Raw genomic sequence first — 16,210 nt, 5'->3', positions numbered from 1 at the left:
CTTGTGACCCTCCCTCTCCTGAGAGGCGTAAGCAAGACAAATACTGACAATAACTGGACAAAGGTGAAGCTGTCTCTCAATAAACATGCTTTTTCTCTCTGCTTTGCTGCTGTCTTGAGTCTAATAATAAATAAAAATACATTGAAGAATTCATGACCCAATGCAAAAATCATAGTTCAAAGGCATCACTGTGGCAGCAGGTAGCAGCAGGTTTACAGAGATTAAAATTCCACGTCAGGTCAACCAGAAATAAACATTTCCCTAATGCACCCAGAGTTGCCAAGAGGGGCAGATGAACCCCAGGAACAGTGACGAGCTGGCCAGGGGTGGGGGTACAAGCATCAGCAAAAGAAGTCTTGCAAGATTACTCCCGAAAAAAAATAAATCAGCATCAGAAAATATTGCTAGAAGTAACACACTCCTTATATTAATTTTGTCTAAGTGACAGAATGTATTACCCCACATACACAATGTAGGAGTCTTTGAAAGAAAGCAAGTATTATTCATTACCCTTTTCTCCCACTCATTTTTCAAAGAATCACTGCTTTGCTCACACATCTTCTTCAGCTCCATAATCTGCTTCTCTTTTGCTTCTCTGACGACTTGTGATTCACGAACAAGGGTCTGCACTGTCAAAAATGGGAAAATAAACAACCATTCAAGAGATACCTTGGGGATTTTTCAGTGTTGTCAACAGATGCAGATTACATCAGTTTTCCAATTGACCTGACTTTCTGGTGGATTTTTGGCTCTTAAAAGTACTTAATGCATGTGCTTCTGTAAAATTTAGTGCTTAAGATTCTGTGTCACTAAAATATTACAAGGTGTTCTCTACTTTATTTACAAAATATTTCATAGTGACTTCTCCTGACTGAAGCAGTAAATATACATCAACAGAATTCTGTATGACTTAAAGAAAACAGGTATTTTTCACCTGATTTTATGTGCATCCTTAAGAGAAAGAGTTCTTGTAAAGGTTGAATACCCAAGATATACAAGGAAATTAAGTTCCCCAACTTAAATTGCAAGTGATTGCATCAGGAATTCACAGTCTAACAATTTTTCTGGAAAATAAAGCAGGTACCTACTCACTTTTCAGGAGTGACTGATGATTTTCACTAGCTGGCATGAGCATAGGTGACTCAAACACAACCCGTGACAGAGGACCGCGACCACCAGGCCACCAAGAGAAGCACCAGATCCCTTGCTGGACACTTTATACTTTGCCAAGGAGCAGGAACCAATGTACATGGGACTTTCCCTTTTCGAACAAAGATTGCCAAACTTGTGTATTATTTTACGTTGTGGTTTAGTCCATAGTGTAAATGGACTCCAAGGAATTCTAAAAGAAACTAACATTCAAAAACTGCTGACAAGCCACACACAGGCCAAGTTTCATACTTATGGCATATTCAAGACTACAACTCACATTTTAAATCTCTTGCCGCAATAGTCCTAAATAAATAAAACATTGTGGTTTGATTAAAATGTAATGAACGTATAAATAAATTAACCTTAAGCCAGAGATTCCAAAAATTTTGAAATAAGTGGTCAAAATACTTCGGTACCATCAAAGAAACTTTTTTTGGTGATACTCATAAAACCTGCAAGTATTAGATGGAACAAGATCATACTGCCTCTTGGAAAAATCGGTTTGGAAACTGGACAGCAAAGACAACCGGACAAGCCTCTCAAAATCTAAAGGAAAATATTAGGTCAAGACTGGCAAATGAAGAGGGAAGGGACATGTGCACCTAGAAGGAACTTTTAAGCCCACAGCCACAAGAAGGGTACAGTACAATCCCACCACACAAAAAACAACAGTCATGAAGATAAAAATCACCTTTTTTCTCCAGTTTTCTGATCGTCTCTTCAGCTTCGTTTTGTTTGTTTTTGTAGAGGGACTTCAATGCCTCTATTTCATCATTCTTTCTATCCAAAATCTGTAGGAAAAAAATCACAATTCTTCAACAAAAGTCCGAAAACCGAAAACTACAACCAGAGCACAAAATAATATACGATGACCTCGGTCAAAGGAGCAGCCTTCAAGAAGCACTTAGGTTGTGCAGGACTAAGTGATTAAATCTAAGTAATTTTCACAACTAAGACTTCCAAGGCATAAACAAAGGGTAGATTTAGATAAATATAGGTAGTAGATTAAAAAGGAATTTCACGTTTTAGGATGGTCTTTTTATTTTCTTTTAAACTTGGGCAAATCCAATGTTGCTTATGTTGAGTTTGGAAGTTTCACAGTGCTACTACTGCAAATAGAAAGGATTTGTTTCTCTTTTCATATTTATGTTGCCTGATACTATTTAAAAGCATCTAAAATTCTCATCAGGTTTTAGAAATACTTAAATAAGTGGTGAATTGCACTCTTCTGTACTTCACCAGCTGCAATCCTTTGCATGTACTCCAAGAAACAATGGGTTGGAATAGAGCAAGTATCTGAGGTGCAACTACATTCTTATTTCTGTACACGCTGATTTGGGGGGAAAAAAATGCTCCAATGTTTGCACACTTTGAGACAGTATTTTAATTCAAACTTTGCATGTAAGATAAACATTAAAGTCACACACATTTTATAACAGTGCCCCAAATCTCTCATCAAACAGCAGCTTTCATCTTAAAACAATATTACTCCATCTGCATTAAATGTTTTGTGTCTTTAAAGATTAATACGACACTATTTAACCTTTTCTAAAATATCCAACGTTATTAAACAACTTCAAAAGACTGAATTCTAACATCAGTTAGAAAAGGATGACAACTCAAGGGATGAGAAAGCATTTAAACTATTTCTTATTCTCACAAAGCTGTTTCCTTTAGACTCTCAGCTTTGCTAGCTAGTTCTGCTTACAGACTTTGGAACAGATGAGCCAAATATGCACCTGACCAAATATTAACATCCTTTCAGGAGGCTTTGATGTGTCATAGTGTTGTGTCAACTGACTTCCTCCAAGGCTGTGACTCAGTCTTAAGAAACAAAACAGAGGTACTCAGTAACACAAAGCTTACAGTAGGATAAGTTGTCGTGATCCTGATGCTGAGCATTTAACTCACATTACATTCCCGGGATAGGAGGGACTCAGAAGGCACTTAAGACCTCGCAGAACTTTACCCCACATGTTTAAAACATGGTATTAAAAGTAACAGTATGCCCTTTGATAGTCTTTCTGTAATCTCCCCAAGAGTGGTGTTACCCAACACAATAAAGACAAATCCAACTTAATCCAAAGGAAGTATATCTGGTGTCATTTTATTGCTGTGAAGAGTTAAAAGCCAATATAGCTTTAACAATGCAATAACATAAATAACAAACTGTTTATTGACCAGCCCACACTTTAAGATAGTGTCAAAATGGAGACATGAGAACAAGCACTATTACGGTATTAGCAGGAACACATGTGATATACTTGTGGATTTTCCTACTGTTACTCTTTGTATTTTGTCCGTAAAAAAATAATTAAGTGGTTTTGTTCACACTTTTCTATAATACAAGTGCTTTCTCTCTAAACAAAAAATCGCAGGTTTATGATTTCATCAGCATATGAAGCTACAGAAGCTGTTAGGCTGGTAAGATAGGTTGTCTTGTTCAAACAACCAAATCACCTTGTATTTTCACATGCTTTCTGCAAGCATTTTTCCCTTCCTAAGTTTGTGTTATCGTAGAATATTCTGCATTCTTATCAGCTTATGCAAACTGTTATCTACAATCTTACTTTAAAGGAACATTAATTGCAATGGTGAAGAAGCTAAAGTAAAACTGCTAATTATTATAATCAGATTCTCTATTTTGTTTAATTATACTGTTTTCGGGGAAAAAATACAAACACTTCTTACCTTTTGAATATCAGTATCATGCTTCTGCTGTAATTTAAGTTTTTCTTCATGAAATTTACCTTCCGCTATTTTCATTTTTATGTCCAGCTTTAAAAGAAAGATAGAGAAGACAGATAATTTATTTAAAATAAAGAATACATTGCACTAATGACCTTCGCATAAAACTTTTGAATTATTCATGTATGTCTTTAAGAAGGCAATGGGAAGTCACTAACAAATAACTGCTATGAAAAAATCTATATTCAGTTTCCCAGTATTTTCATATTTATTTGATAAAACACAAAAGATCTAAACCTACTTATTTAAAAAATGAATTTTTAAGATGTTTTAGTTGGCAATAAAAACAACTGCTATTGCCCAGGAAAAGCTATCATCCTTTATTTAAATAAACACTTAAGAACAAAACTTTTAACATTTCTGTTAATATACCAAGTATGGTAAACTTGTTTTTATTCTTTAGGCAGGTGTTACATTTATACAAAGAATGTCCGTTAGCCCAGATGCATGTTTATTTTTGTTTGTTTTCTATTATTCATAGAGTTCACATTATAAACACATTTCCTTTGAAAGGTTACTTATAATGGGATTAAGGATATACTGCTGAATTGGATTGCTAAAATACATTTCCTACTTCTGCTTTTGTTTGTTCCAAGTAGCATACTTGAACCCCTGTGACACGCTCACACATTGCCAATTCTTATTTAGAGTCTACATTTTCACCTTTAAAGTATCTTTACATCCCTTGCATATTTTCACTACGCCATTGGAGACTGTCCTCAGGACTCTGCAAATGCGATAGGTATTTCGTGTTTCTCAGTCTTGTAAATGACAGAAGTGACACCTCGAGTTCAGGCTCAGGCTATTCCACATCCACACATGATGCTCCTGCTGCTCAGAGCCAAAGCGCACAGCCAAGCAGCCCCACGACCCCCCTTCACCCTATAAAGGGCAGACCAGAATCACTGACGTGGGACCACCAAGACCTCACCAGAAGATGACTTGTGGTCTGCTGTCAACAGAAATTTTTTTTCTAAGAGCTCACGGTGCTGAGGTGAGTCCCCTTGGAGCTGGACACTGGCCTCCCGTCACCATCCAGCTACCTCCAGTTCTCCCGTTCTGTTTAGCTCAGTAAGAAGCTGCCTTTTAATTCCCTCAAATACCAACACATTCTAAAGCAGCCAACAAGCACCATTCATTCTGCCTTTAATTCCTTTGACTTACCTAAAGCAGTCATTCAAGCATGATTCTTTATCTAACATACACAAACAATAAACACATGCAAATCATTGATTTCTTTTATGTGATTACTTTGTCTTACATATTTGTTTACTGTGACTTGAAAATGTGAGCTACAAAAATCCAAATCAACTCGAAAATGCAAAATGCTGTGCAGTAAATACGGAAGACTCCCCAAGAACTGAAAAAAGCAGCAGCAAATTCTTCCAGTTTCCAGATCACTGATATCCAAAGTACCCACCTGCTTATTACACCACATACAACAGGCTATTTCCCCATAGCCTAAATAGGTAGACTTATGCAAATTACCAGGGAAAAAAAAAGGTTAAGACTTACAATTAATCCAAAGAAAATAAATAGTGTTCTCAGCTGTCAGCCGTCTACCATCCAAAAATAAGCCTCATGATACAAAAGCACGTTCTACTCATGAAATATACACATAGTATATATTAAAAAAAAAAGAAAAACCATACATAAATCCTTCCAACAAAGTGACGTTACAGAATGAAATCTTAGTACCAGGTGATAAATGTGTTGATTTAAAAAAAAAAGTGCGCAGTAATCCACTTCCAGATAGACAGTGTGTGAGCATTCCATAAATAAATATGAAGGGTTTGTCAAAACACAAATACCAGAAACTAAACATGAAAGAGACTCCAATCGACTGGAATTACATTAAAACTTATGAATTACTGATGTATAGCTATTGCAATCACATAGCCATTTGATCCACACAAACATATTGCATTTAAAACTCATTAATAAAGTGAGAATGTCTCAGCTGATGTAAATTAATCCTTGGCAGTTTGCATCAGCTGAGATCTGGTCTACATGTCATTAATCTGTACGTTGAAAGAACGTAAAAATAAATCAAAATCTAAAATTTGTCTTGCATTAAATACAGACATATATTTTCTAGTGAGAGTGATTGTTCTCTGGCACGTGGCTGTTTTCCCACAGGTTGACAGTGGAAATCCCTGTACTTGAAAGTTGGCTCCCACTTCTCGTCATTAATCTCCCACTTAACACCATTCTTGCATTTGCACCAGTTTTCATCAATTCTAGTTCATGAATGCATTGCATTACTTCCAGTAGAACAGGTGTCACAATTTCACAGAATTTAGACTAATTTCCAAAAAGGAGAGCTAGCTGCAACACAACAACAAATGTGAAAAACATGTCCAAGACACAAAAGACAGCTCTTAATGACAGCAAACACTAATAACAAAATAGATTACTTTGAATATTAAAACTAAGACCAAAAAGAAAACTCTCTCTTATTTGGAAAATCACAAAGACCAATTCCTCCTCAGTTGAGGGCTGAAAAGGTGATACCTTGAGAAGCATTCAAGGTCCTCAACTTCTATAAACTTTCTGAAATCCTGAATTCAAGTGTTTGAAATTCAATAGTTGATGCGCATGTGGAGTTTTCAGCTAGTCTTACAAAGAAAGCTGTATTTATAATGAGTAACTGGTAAAAAATACAATAAAACAAAAAAATCTCCAACAGCATTTTAATTTTATAATGGTACACAGTTCCAAGACACACAGGTATCTTTCATCACAACTTCTGGAAGTGTTAACTTGAGCATTTGCTGTAAAAATAAAGACATATTGGTTTAAAAATCTTACACTTAGAATTTCTTCTGTGAGAAACTGCTGGAAAAGCCAGAAAGCACAAGGACAACCAAAGTCCTACTGCAAAGCTTGGAGCACTGGTTTCATTTATAAATCTGCTTTTTGACCGACCCTTTGTGTAAGGCAGACTTCCAATCTCACCGCATAAGTAGATAAAAAAAACTGAGTCATGTAAACACATTTTTTAAAGTGATATCATTAAGGCTGGGGATGAAGCAAATGGGCTCATCCCTTCACAACTGGGAGTGAAACTTCTCCCCTTCCCCTTCAAAGTTTAAACACATTATTAAGTACTAATTTCAATAAAGGAGTATCTTTCAAATTAAAACCATACCAAACTGTGTCAACTGCATATCTGTAGTTACCAAATGTCAAACCTCATTTGCTAAGTTAGTCTCTATTTCCTGTTTTGTAACCTTGTGCGCTACTCTTCTACGAAGAGCCCTTTGCACTTCGGCTTTACTTTATTTATTAAACACATATTGACAAACAAAATCTGCTACAACAGTATCAAAGACCTTTGTAAGTTTTAGAGAAAATAGATGAAAACAACTTCATAAAGTCATTCACCTTGTTAGAAGCAATTAACTGCACTCATGCTCATCAGTTTTAATACAATTTATTACCAGTTAAAAGGTAGCAGAAAACATGAAATTTATGGCACATGACCATTCAGACAAAAAAAAAAAGTATAGCAATTTAGCAATTTTAGCTGTAGTTGAGCAGTCTGCAACTAGGTATGAAACGCAGCCATTGCTGTTGCCTGAGCATCATTCCTTTGGATTTCTGTCATTGTTTATTCTCCTTACAAAGAGTATGAGGCAATTAAACCCTAAGGCCATGTAAACAATACTGATGTCAAACATCTGTGCTGTCCCTGTTATTTAAAGCCATGGAGGGTGGTATCAACAGAACTGCTTTTATGTGCCTAGTCACACTTTCTTCCGAATTTCAAAAAAAACCCCACACCACCAAAACCAGCAAATAGTTACCTGAAAATGAGGTTTCCTTCTATCACTGTCCTATATTTTAATAGCACAGGTTAAGTGCTACAAAACTTTAAATCATAACTGTCAAAATCTAACCTGTAAGTGTCATAAATCTTTGGGGGGCGGGGGGGGGGAGTGATACTTCAGGTTTTCATGACAAGACAAGCATTCATCTTGTCACCACTTACAAAAAATTTGTAGAAATATTTAAATACCTGATTTAAAAGTAAATCAATAAGGAGACTAACAATATTAATTGGAGATAGCTTTGAACTACTGATCCCTATTCACTTGTCTTCATTACAGGGATCACCCTTAGGCCAGAGGTGGCATCTTGAAGGTTTAACATCCATCAGAGAGTTTTTTTGGATATTCGACAAAACAGTACTTGTTGCTTGCCAGATTTTTTTCCAAGTCTATGAATATACGGGGGAGGGAGGGAGGAAGCGAGGAAGGGGGAGAAGGATGTAAACCATAAACGAGAACTTCAAAGTCAAACTAACAATGTAGAACAATGACTCGTACATCTTACAATATATAACAAAACTTATTTGTCTTGGTGTTATGCAGCTGCTAAAAGAAATCAGTGCACAATACAAAGCTTTGATATTTTCTTAAAAGAAAAAGGTTTCTTAAAAAAACAACCAAACAAAAAACCCAAATAAACCCCCCACAAAAACAACAAACAAGTAGAACTTTCTACCCATCATGTTTACTCAACTTTCGCATCCAGGGTTAAAAAAAATAAATATCACTAATTTATAAACAATAAACAATAGTGTTTTAAACAATACAGGCAAGCCAAGGCAGGAGATACTGTACTTGAGAAACATTCAAGATTTATTATACATAAAGACATGCTGACTTCAGACAAAATAATCTGGAATAGTCTATCTCACATCATAATTAACAAGCTATCTTTTTTCACTGTGTTATTTCTGTATCTTAGACTGTATCCTCAAAAGTTTTTAAGATTAGTTTTGAGGTATAGTCATACTTCTAACATTCAGAACAATTTAAGAGTCAGAATAACCACCAAAATATCATAAACTCAATGGCATGAAAAAAAGGAAACATATTTTATAACAATTTATTAGAACAGAAGTCTCTACATTAAGTATAAAATTGAATCACATTGGAACTAATCTTCCATTTTCAAACTGAACTGCTGAAAAACTTGCGCTTAGTTTACAGTATGTGGAAAAAACACTGTTCGCTTCCAGCTTCATTGCATTCAGATGTCTGTCACGCAATACAGAACTTAACAACACATCTCATATTTAATGAGCAGCTTCTACATACTTACTCAAACAATTCTAAAGATCAGCATCTACCCCTGAAGTGTTTTTAACTGAAGAGAGAAATGCATTATAATATGAAAAGAAAGCAAAAAGGGTAAACCATGTAAGACTCATTCAGAAATACACTTCATCTTTCACACATGGATGAATGTGGTGATCATCTTCCCTTCTCACGACTTCCAAGAGCTGGAAAATCTTCACAATTAAAACAGGCAAAGTACATTAGGAGAGAAGACTTATTGATGTTCTGGGCCTATAGCACAATGAAATGTGTGTATCATGACAAAAGTATCAAATGTGACCACAGGTCTTAAAAGCACGAGCAGGTTTGATTTCCCTGCAAGTGCAGCCTGTTCCAGGAGCACACGGTGCAGGAGAGTTTAGCCAGCTTTACTCGAAGTCTAAAAGACAGGTAAGAGGCAAAATTACTTTCGAGAAGAATTAAGACCATCAAGCCTGTGTTGTTCACTTAAACCACTTAGAATAAACCCTCCTGAGGGATACCAGGTGAAAAAGTCTCAAGACTTGAACAAAGCACAAGACAGACATGATGTGGATGACCTTGTGTGTAACACTTCACTAAATTCCAGGAAGGCTAAAACCCAAAGATGTAAGCTGTGCCAAGGTAAAGCAACGTAGCTCTACAGACAGTCTTGCAGACCTACCAAAACTCCTTACAAACAAGCAAGGTATAAGGATGAACATCTTGTTGAGAACAAAATAAAATACATCATTGAGAAGATTGCTTTTCTTCACAGGTTAAGATTTCAAGAGGAGCTGCAGGTCCCAAAGGGGTACCTGCTGCATCTCCCTGAGCTTCAGCTTGGTCCCCTTCATAAATGGGGGTCTATACAATAAAGAACTATTCTTTTGAGTTTTTGACATGAAGGATTTTTATGATATGCAAAGGAGATTCTTTTAAGTATCAAAGATCATTATTTCTCACTGTTTTGGATGCAGACATTTCCCAAAAATGTCCAGAGAGGGTGGGGTGGGGATGGCGGTGTATAATTTTGCCACCTAGCTGGTTTCACATGATTGAAATTTCCAAGGTTCTATTGGACTTCAAGAACACATCCTATAAATTAAAGGAAGTCATAAATAATATTTTTCCTAGTGGAACATTACACACAATAAAAGCAGGTCTTCCATCTGGAATTCACATTAACATCGGGGGTTTTTTGCCTGATGTTTTGTACTCATCCCTCCGAGTGTAACGCAGAAATAAAAAAAAATATTTCTAACTACATTTTGAAACAGTAATCAATAACTGCTCCAAATTCTGCATTGAATATCATCAACATTTTTATTCAACGCAATGCCTAAAGTGAAATAAATATCTGGTAAAGTCTCTGTTGCAAAGAGCTTACAGTCCAGACAAACCAGAGATTGACTGAAAGAAAAGCAGTATCAAACAAGTGAAACGTGCAAGCCAGAAATTAGAATGTAAAAAGACCTTTTATAAACATGGCATTTTGCCCAGATTCAAAGGTCCTTCCACAAAAGTCTATGTTTATGATCTGGACTATATTATTTGACCTAACAAACATTTATACTTCTCTCCACAGATCTAACCTTCTTTGTATCTTTGCTCTTTAAAAACACTACAACTGCTACTTCCAGTTACAACATTTTTACAGAGTACTCTTTGAAGTGAAACTAGATATTCACTTAAGTAAAAAATTAATATGATATTGCCCCATTTTTATAGCCACTAAAAATGAAAGGCTTTGTCCTAAATCAAATCATACCAGACTTCCCCCATCAAGAAAAAGTCTGACTTTTCAAATGACACAGAACATTAATAGACATTTGTTGTATACAGAAAAATAATTGAATGGACAATTGTTCTCATTCATATGTAAATGTCATTAGTCTCTTTCAAGAGACAACAAGGTATTTTTCACAGATTTCCAAGTTGGGGGTAGTGGGAATAGGGAGAATAACATACAGTTTGTATCCCAACAACTGCAATAGCTTGAAATGGTATTTTCACTCTAAAGGATATTTTATATAGCTAGTAAACATAGCATGCATATTAGCACCACAGCACAATATATTACAAAACAGCTTTATTTGGAGTGGCAAGTGCCCCACTTCCGTACATAACAAACATGTCTGCCACTAGTAGCAGAGACTGACACCAGTAAGTACCAAAATAAGTTCAAAATATGTTTAGAAATTGTGAAAGCTTACATGTGGTAATAACTTATTAGATGCAATTTCTCAAAAGACTGCTCAAAAACGCAACAAAACATCTCTTCAATTGCCAGCACTGAAAACTGAACCCAGATAAACCTTGCAAACGTGCAGAAATCATACAGATTTCAAAGGCAGTTAGTAAAACCCGAGTATAACAGAAGAGTAGACACTACTTGAAAACTTTGTATTACTACATACAGTGCAAGTCCAGTGAAGTAAATGAGTCTGTATACAGTCAAAAACACCTACTTTCTCTCCCCAGTGTTATTCTTTTTTTAATATGTTTTATTTCAGCAGCTACTGAACTTTTTACACTCATTTCAGGATCTCCTGAAACAGACATTAAAACTGTACTCCTACCTTTATTTCACAAGTGCAACATGCAGCAATAACAGTGGATAGTACCTACTTTTCCTAGTCAATACCTTTTCTCCCTTAAAAACCAGGATCTATACATGGTTTAAAAAAAACCACAAACAAACCCAAAAAACCACACAAAAAAATTTCTTTTTTTTGAGAGACAGACAGACACTTTGAGGTAGAGATTAATCATGCAGCAAAAGATTAATTCCCAGCTGCTTGGCAACCATCTGGACAGTCAACTGGTTAAAACACTAGTTTGAATTGCTAACCTACCTCTTTGATCTTTCTCAATGTCTCTAGCACATATGTGCAATAATTAAAGACATAGTTCACAAAATATTGCAAAAAAAAATAACTGTACATGTACATATCTATCTCCACGACCAGACCAATTAGTATTGGGAATTATAAATCACAAGCCAGTTTATGAAAACATGTCTCATCCTGACACAGACTGTATGTCTCACACCAGTCTAGCAATAAAATAAAGTTTGGGGTTTATTACGTTACATTCTGAAGAGTTATCAAAGCAAGACAGGATGCAATTTCCTCACACGGAAGACAATGGACAACTTGCATATGTTCTTAGGAACAGGACATTAATCAGCCAAGAATCATGCTAACAGAAGTCAAGATTGCTGAGTTTTTAAAACATGAACTAACAGATTCCTATTCAGAACAATTACTCGGTGGTGAGAATCAGTTTACAACTGAATTCTCAATATAAATCAGACACCACATTCAAACTAGACATCGGATTTGTGGATAAAAGGAGAAAATTCAAATGAACCAGATAATAGTCAAGTTCACAACACACACGGCTTGGAATATTTTTAAGGGAATAAAACCAGTATTTTCAGAACCAAGTTGTCATAAGAAAAAAAGTTACGGAAAAGTGAAAAATCAAGATGAAAGTAATAATGTCATATCTGCCTTTTTGCATTTTCTTGTCCCTTCCCACGGGACACACCTGTGTGAACAGGAGTCAACATACATTCCTACATTTTAACAAGAATATTCACCAGAATTAAAAAACTTAACAATTCTTACTCCTTGGAAAACAGCAAGACATTTCTGAGCAGAAGTATGACAGGAACAGTTCTGGATTAACAGGATGACAAAAGAAGGGGAACAGTAAAGGAAGAGAAGTGGAAGTGAAGAACAGAGGGATCGGATGAAAAAAAAAATTCCAACACACACAGGTCCAGTTATTTTAAGAGTCAAGTTTTGGGCCCACCTACAGATACCTTTGGAACTCAAATGCTTCCAGAAAGTCCATCAAAAACACTTTCATTATTAGTAAATACCTTGGAGTTTAAAAGGCATAAACAGGACCACCAGCCCCATTACATGCCTAAGTATGTTCCTTTAGCTATATTCAGCTTTCCTAGTTCGATGCACATATGTATCTATATCCATCTAGCAAGCAGATTTAAACTCTAGAGACATACATACACATTAGCACACAAACACTTTTCTTCTATTACAATACAGAAGAGAATAATATTGATATATTTTGTTAATGTTCTTGGAAGATGTGAACAAAATAGCTGTTTTCAGTGAGGAAAAATATCAAATCCATGATGTAGCTAAAAGCACAATGTTAGTTTTAACACTGGTAAAAATTAATTTTAACTTTAATTACAGTAGTCCTACTTTTAGGATACTGTCTCCATATTAGTTTTATTTATTGCTTTTAATTTGGCATGCATGAAACATTTATGCATTTAAATACTTTGTTATAGAAGAGAGCAATTAAGAGGAAGAAATCAAATCCAAAAGGGCAATGCTCACTGATCACCATTCTCCTCCTAACTGCCGGGACACATATTTTTATGTTCAAGTATTTGGGTTTTTTCTTCCCCTAAAATCCCACCTCTTTTCCAGCAAATGTTATTCACTCTCCGTCCCAAGTTCCACAACTTACTTTTCCCCCCTGCATTCTTTCCTCTACATTTTACGTATGGTCCCTTTTGGGGAAAATCTGAATCACAGCCCTTATGCAATTCTCTCCATTTCAAGTTACTATCTCTTGCCAGATAAGTGAGAAGCACAGTAAATCTGCTGCTTTCAACACCTTAAATTCAGAACACTTCTAGCCAGACCAAGACTTAACTATAACATCATCACTTTAGCATGCTGATTTTATCTTAACATTAATATATCACTAGATCCCAACACTTCTGGTGTAGTAAAACTACATACACAGCTTGATAGTCTTTATAAACAAAATTTATGTCACGCAGCAAATGAGAGTGTTCACAAAAAAAAGGAGAAAAACATAAATAAAGATTAAGATGATAAAGGTTCTAAATAGTTTTTTAAAAAGGCTGCATCTTAAAAGACAGCATTTGGGAATACATTAAAAAAAATCACTTCTTTCATCTTACTTCTGGTACTCAATCCATGAAAATGCATTGGTTCTGTTTTTCTGAAAAATCACAAATAAGAACTATTTCTTTCCCCCCTCCTATGCTCCATGGAGTATTGGGTGGCATTCAGGATGACCAAAGGTGAAGTTCAAAGGGACACTTTTTCCTATTTATCAAGATAAGCCAGTCATGCCATCTGTTCTGTTTTGCTGTACTGCTGAAAACTGATACATCCCTGTTTTGTTGCATCTTCCTGGTCTGAACTTGTATTTCAGTAATGACAGTTTCCCAAACGGTTTAATCCATGTCAGAAGTATTCAGGGAAAATCCGACTAAAAACCAATGCCTGATGATATTCACATTTTCATAAATCTGTGATGTGGTTATCATTGAAAAGAGCCATGTGTTTAGCATTACAGAATCAAAACAGGTGCAGGAATGGTTTATGAACAAAGGTCTAAAGGTTAAAAGCAGAAACCCACAGTTATCCTATTTTATGTTCTCCCATTCTACTACAAAGCGGTTGAAAACAGTTAAGGGTTTACCAAAACTCTTTTGTACAGCACTATTTTTCTGCTAATACATTTACATTCTATAAATGAAAAGGCTTTACTCTTAATTGAGCTTCACAAACAGAATAAGATGAAAACACATTTAAGTTCTCTACTTAATAGCACACACATGGTGATTGTGAAATACTGTCTATAACCTTTCCAGTTTAAACCAGCCCACAGTTGAGTACCATTAGCAAAGAGTACTGGATTTTTACTATGTGGTTTAGAGGATTTTCCACTGAACTAGCAAAGTATTCGTTGAGTAGTTTCTGTGGCTACTTGGCATGCATTCCTGTTTATTTAATTTGAAAATATTATTTAAATGACAACATTGTGCTTTCAATTTATTTATTTTTTGGTCTATTTTCACATCTTATGAAACCTTGCATCATCCTGAGGCAATGGTGGTTTGAATATTGTCAATACAAAAGAACAGTCAATATTAGAGCAGAGCAGAGAGAGTGAAAGGCACATGTATTGTGCAACTGCCGTATCAGGCTGCTTGTTTAAACACCAAACCAGGCCGCCAGCTAGCAACATAAAGCAGACTGTCATATACATTACTTCATTGACAATGGAAGTATCTGCAGAACAATTTACCCTCCCCTGTATCTCAGTTAAAGACTTCTTCTGAAGTGTCTTGAAAATAACTTCAGGACAGTTCTAACTCATAACTGTTCTTACAACCACCCAAGTAAAAGGAGAGACAGTTTCATGGCTTGTAGATGATGCCCCCTCCTTTCCCACTCGTACGTATTTGGAGCCCTGTGTAGGTCGAAGTCCATGTCCATAGCTTGGGAACCGTTTACATATGCCTCGATTTTCCAAGAGCTTACGGATGAAAACAGAAATTTGAAGGGCAAAGAGAGAAGGGGTGGGATTTGGTTTGTTGGGGCTTTTTTGCTTTGATTTGGTTTTTTGTTTGGTGGTTGGTGGGGGGGTTGATTCATTTTCCTAATACATAACTGAATTTCCTTTCCTGAAGCTTGGTCTACCAGAGTATTGATTAACTGATTGTACACACACACACAAAAGTAATGCTCACATGGTTTCAGAATAATCTGAAATATCTATGTGCTAAACATAGCGCGTTTGAGTTGTATCTCATGACTGATGTTTTAGAGAAACTGAGTAGTTTACGACAAAAGTATCATAGGCATACAACTTCCTTAAGCTGTGGCAAAGGTGAAAATGACCACAAAACTTTACTTTTGTACATGTTCAAAACAAAATTACACAGTATAAGAGAATCAGATTAGGCACGCTTTGGCAGTAATCTCACCAATTAACAACACTCAAAAGAAATAATACAAAACCCTATATGAATAAAAATGAAATGGAGCTAAATGAGGCAAATGTAGAAATAACATAGGTCTTAATAGAAACAAGGTCTAGATCTGCAGATTTTTAATGGTATATAGAAAGCAAACAAAAATCCTCACTAAATCAAGGGTTTCATTGCTTCTGTTTAAAGGTAGTTGGGAAAATTCCCAGAATTTAAACTCTTCTACACTAAAATTTCCTTTAAAGGAACAGTAAATGTGTTCAGAAAGGCTGTCTTATTCCCTAATTGGGAAATACATTAAGTATTTAATGAAAAGCCCTGTCACTTCAGCAAAAATTCTCTTACATGAGATTTTCTGCTATAACAAACCGCTTTGTGAATACTTAATTTCCAAAGAAAATGCCCTAATACTAATTTGGGTGTAATT

The 16,210-nt window shown here is 35.7% G+C and overlaps 1 protein-coding gene across 3 annotated transcripts in view; it reads right to left on the bottom strand.

The window, feature by feature from the left end:
* CEP112 (centrosomal protein 112) overlaps positions 1 to 16,210 on the bottom strand; it is a 171,832-nt gene that overhangs the window by 133,536 nt on the left and 22,086 nt on the right. For all 3 annotated transcript variants that reach the window (XM_055727580.1, XM_027808185.2, XM_027808186.2), the window contains 3 exons: positions 3,844 to 3,930; positions 1,844 to 1,943; positions 511 to 629 (listed from right to left, as the gene is read on the bottom strand). In XM_055727580.1, coding sequence (XP_055583555.1) covers positions 511 to 629; positions 1,844 to 1,943; positions 3,844 to 3,930 — 306 coding nt within the window. The remainder of the gene's footprint in view (positions 1 to 510; positions 630 to 1,843; positions 1,944 to 3,843; positions 3,931 to 16,210) is intronic.

This window comes from Falco cherrug, chromosome 1, assembly GCF_023634085.1.
Source record: "Falco cherrug isolate bFalChe1 chromosome 1, bFalChe1.pri, whole genome shotgun sequence".
In the NCBI taxonomy this organism is placed as follows: domain Eukaryota; kingdom Metazoa; phylum Chordata; class Aves; order Falconiformes; family Falconidae; genus Falco; species Falco cherrug.
Note: the sequence above shows the minus strand (reverse complement) of the source record. Positions and strands in the feature narration are given on the sequence as shown.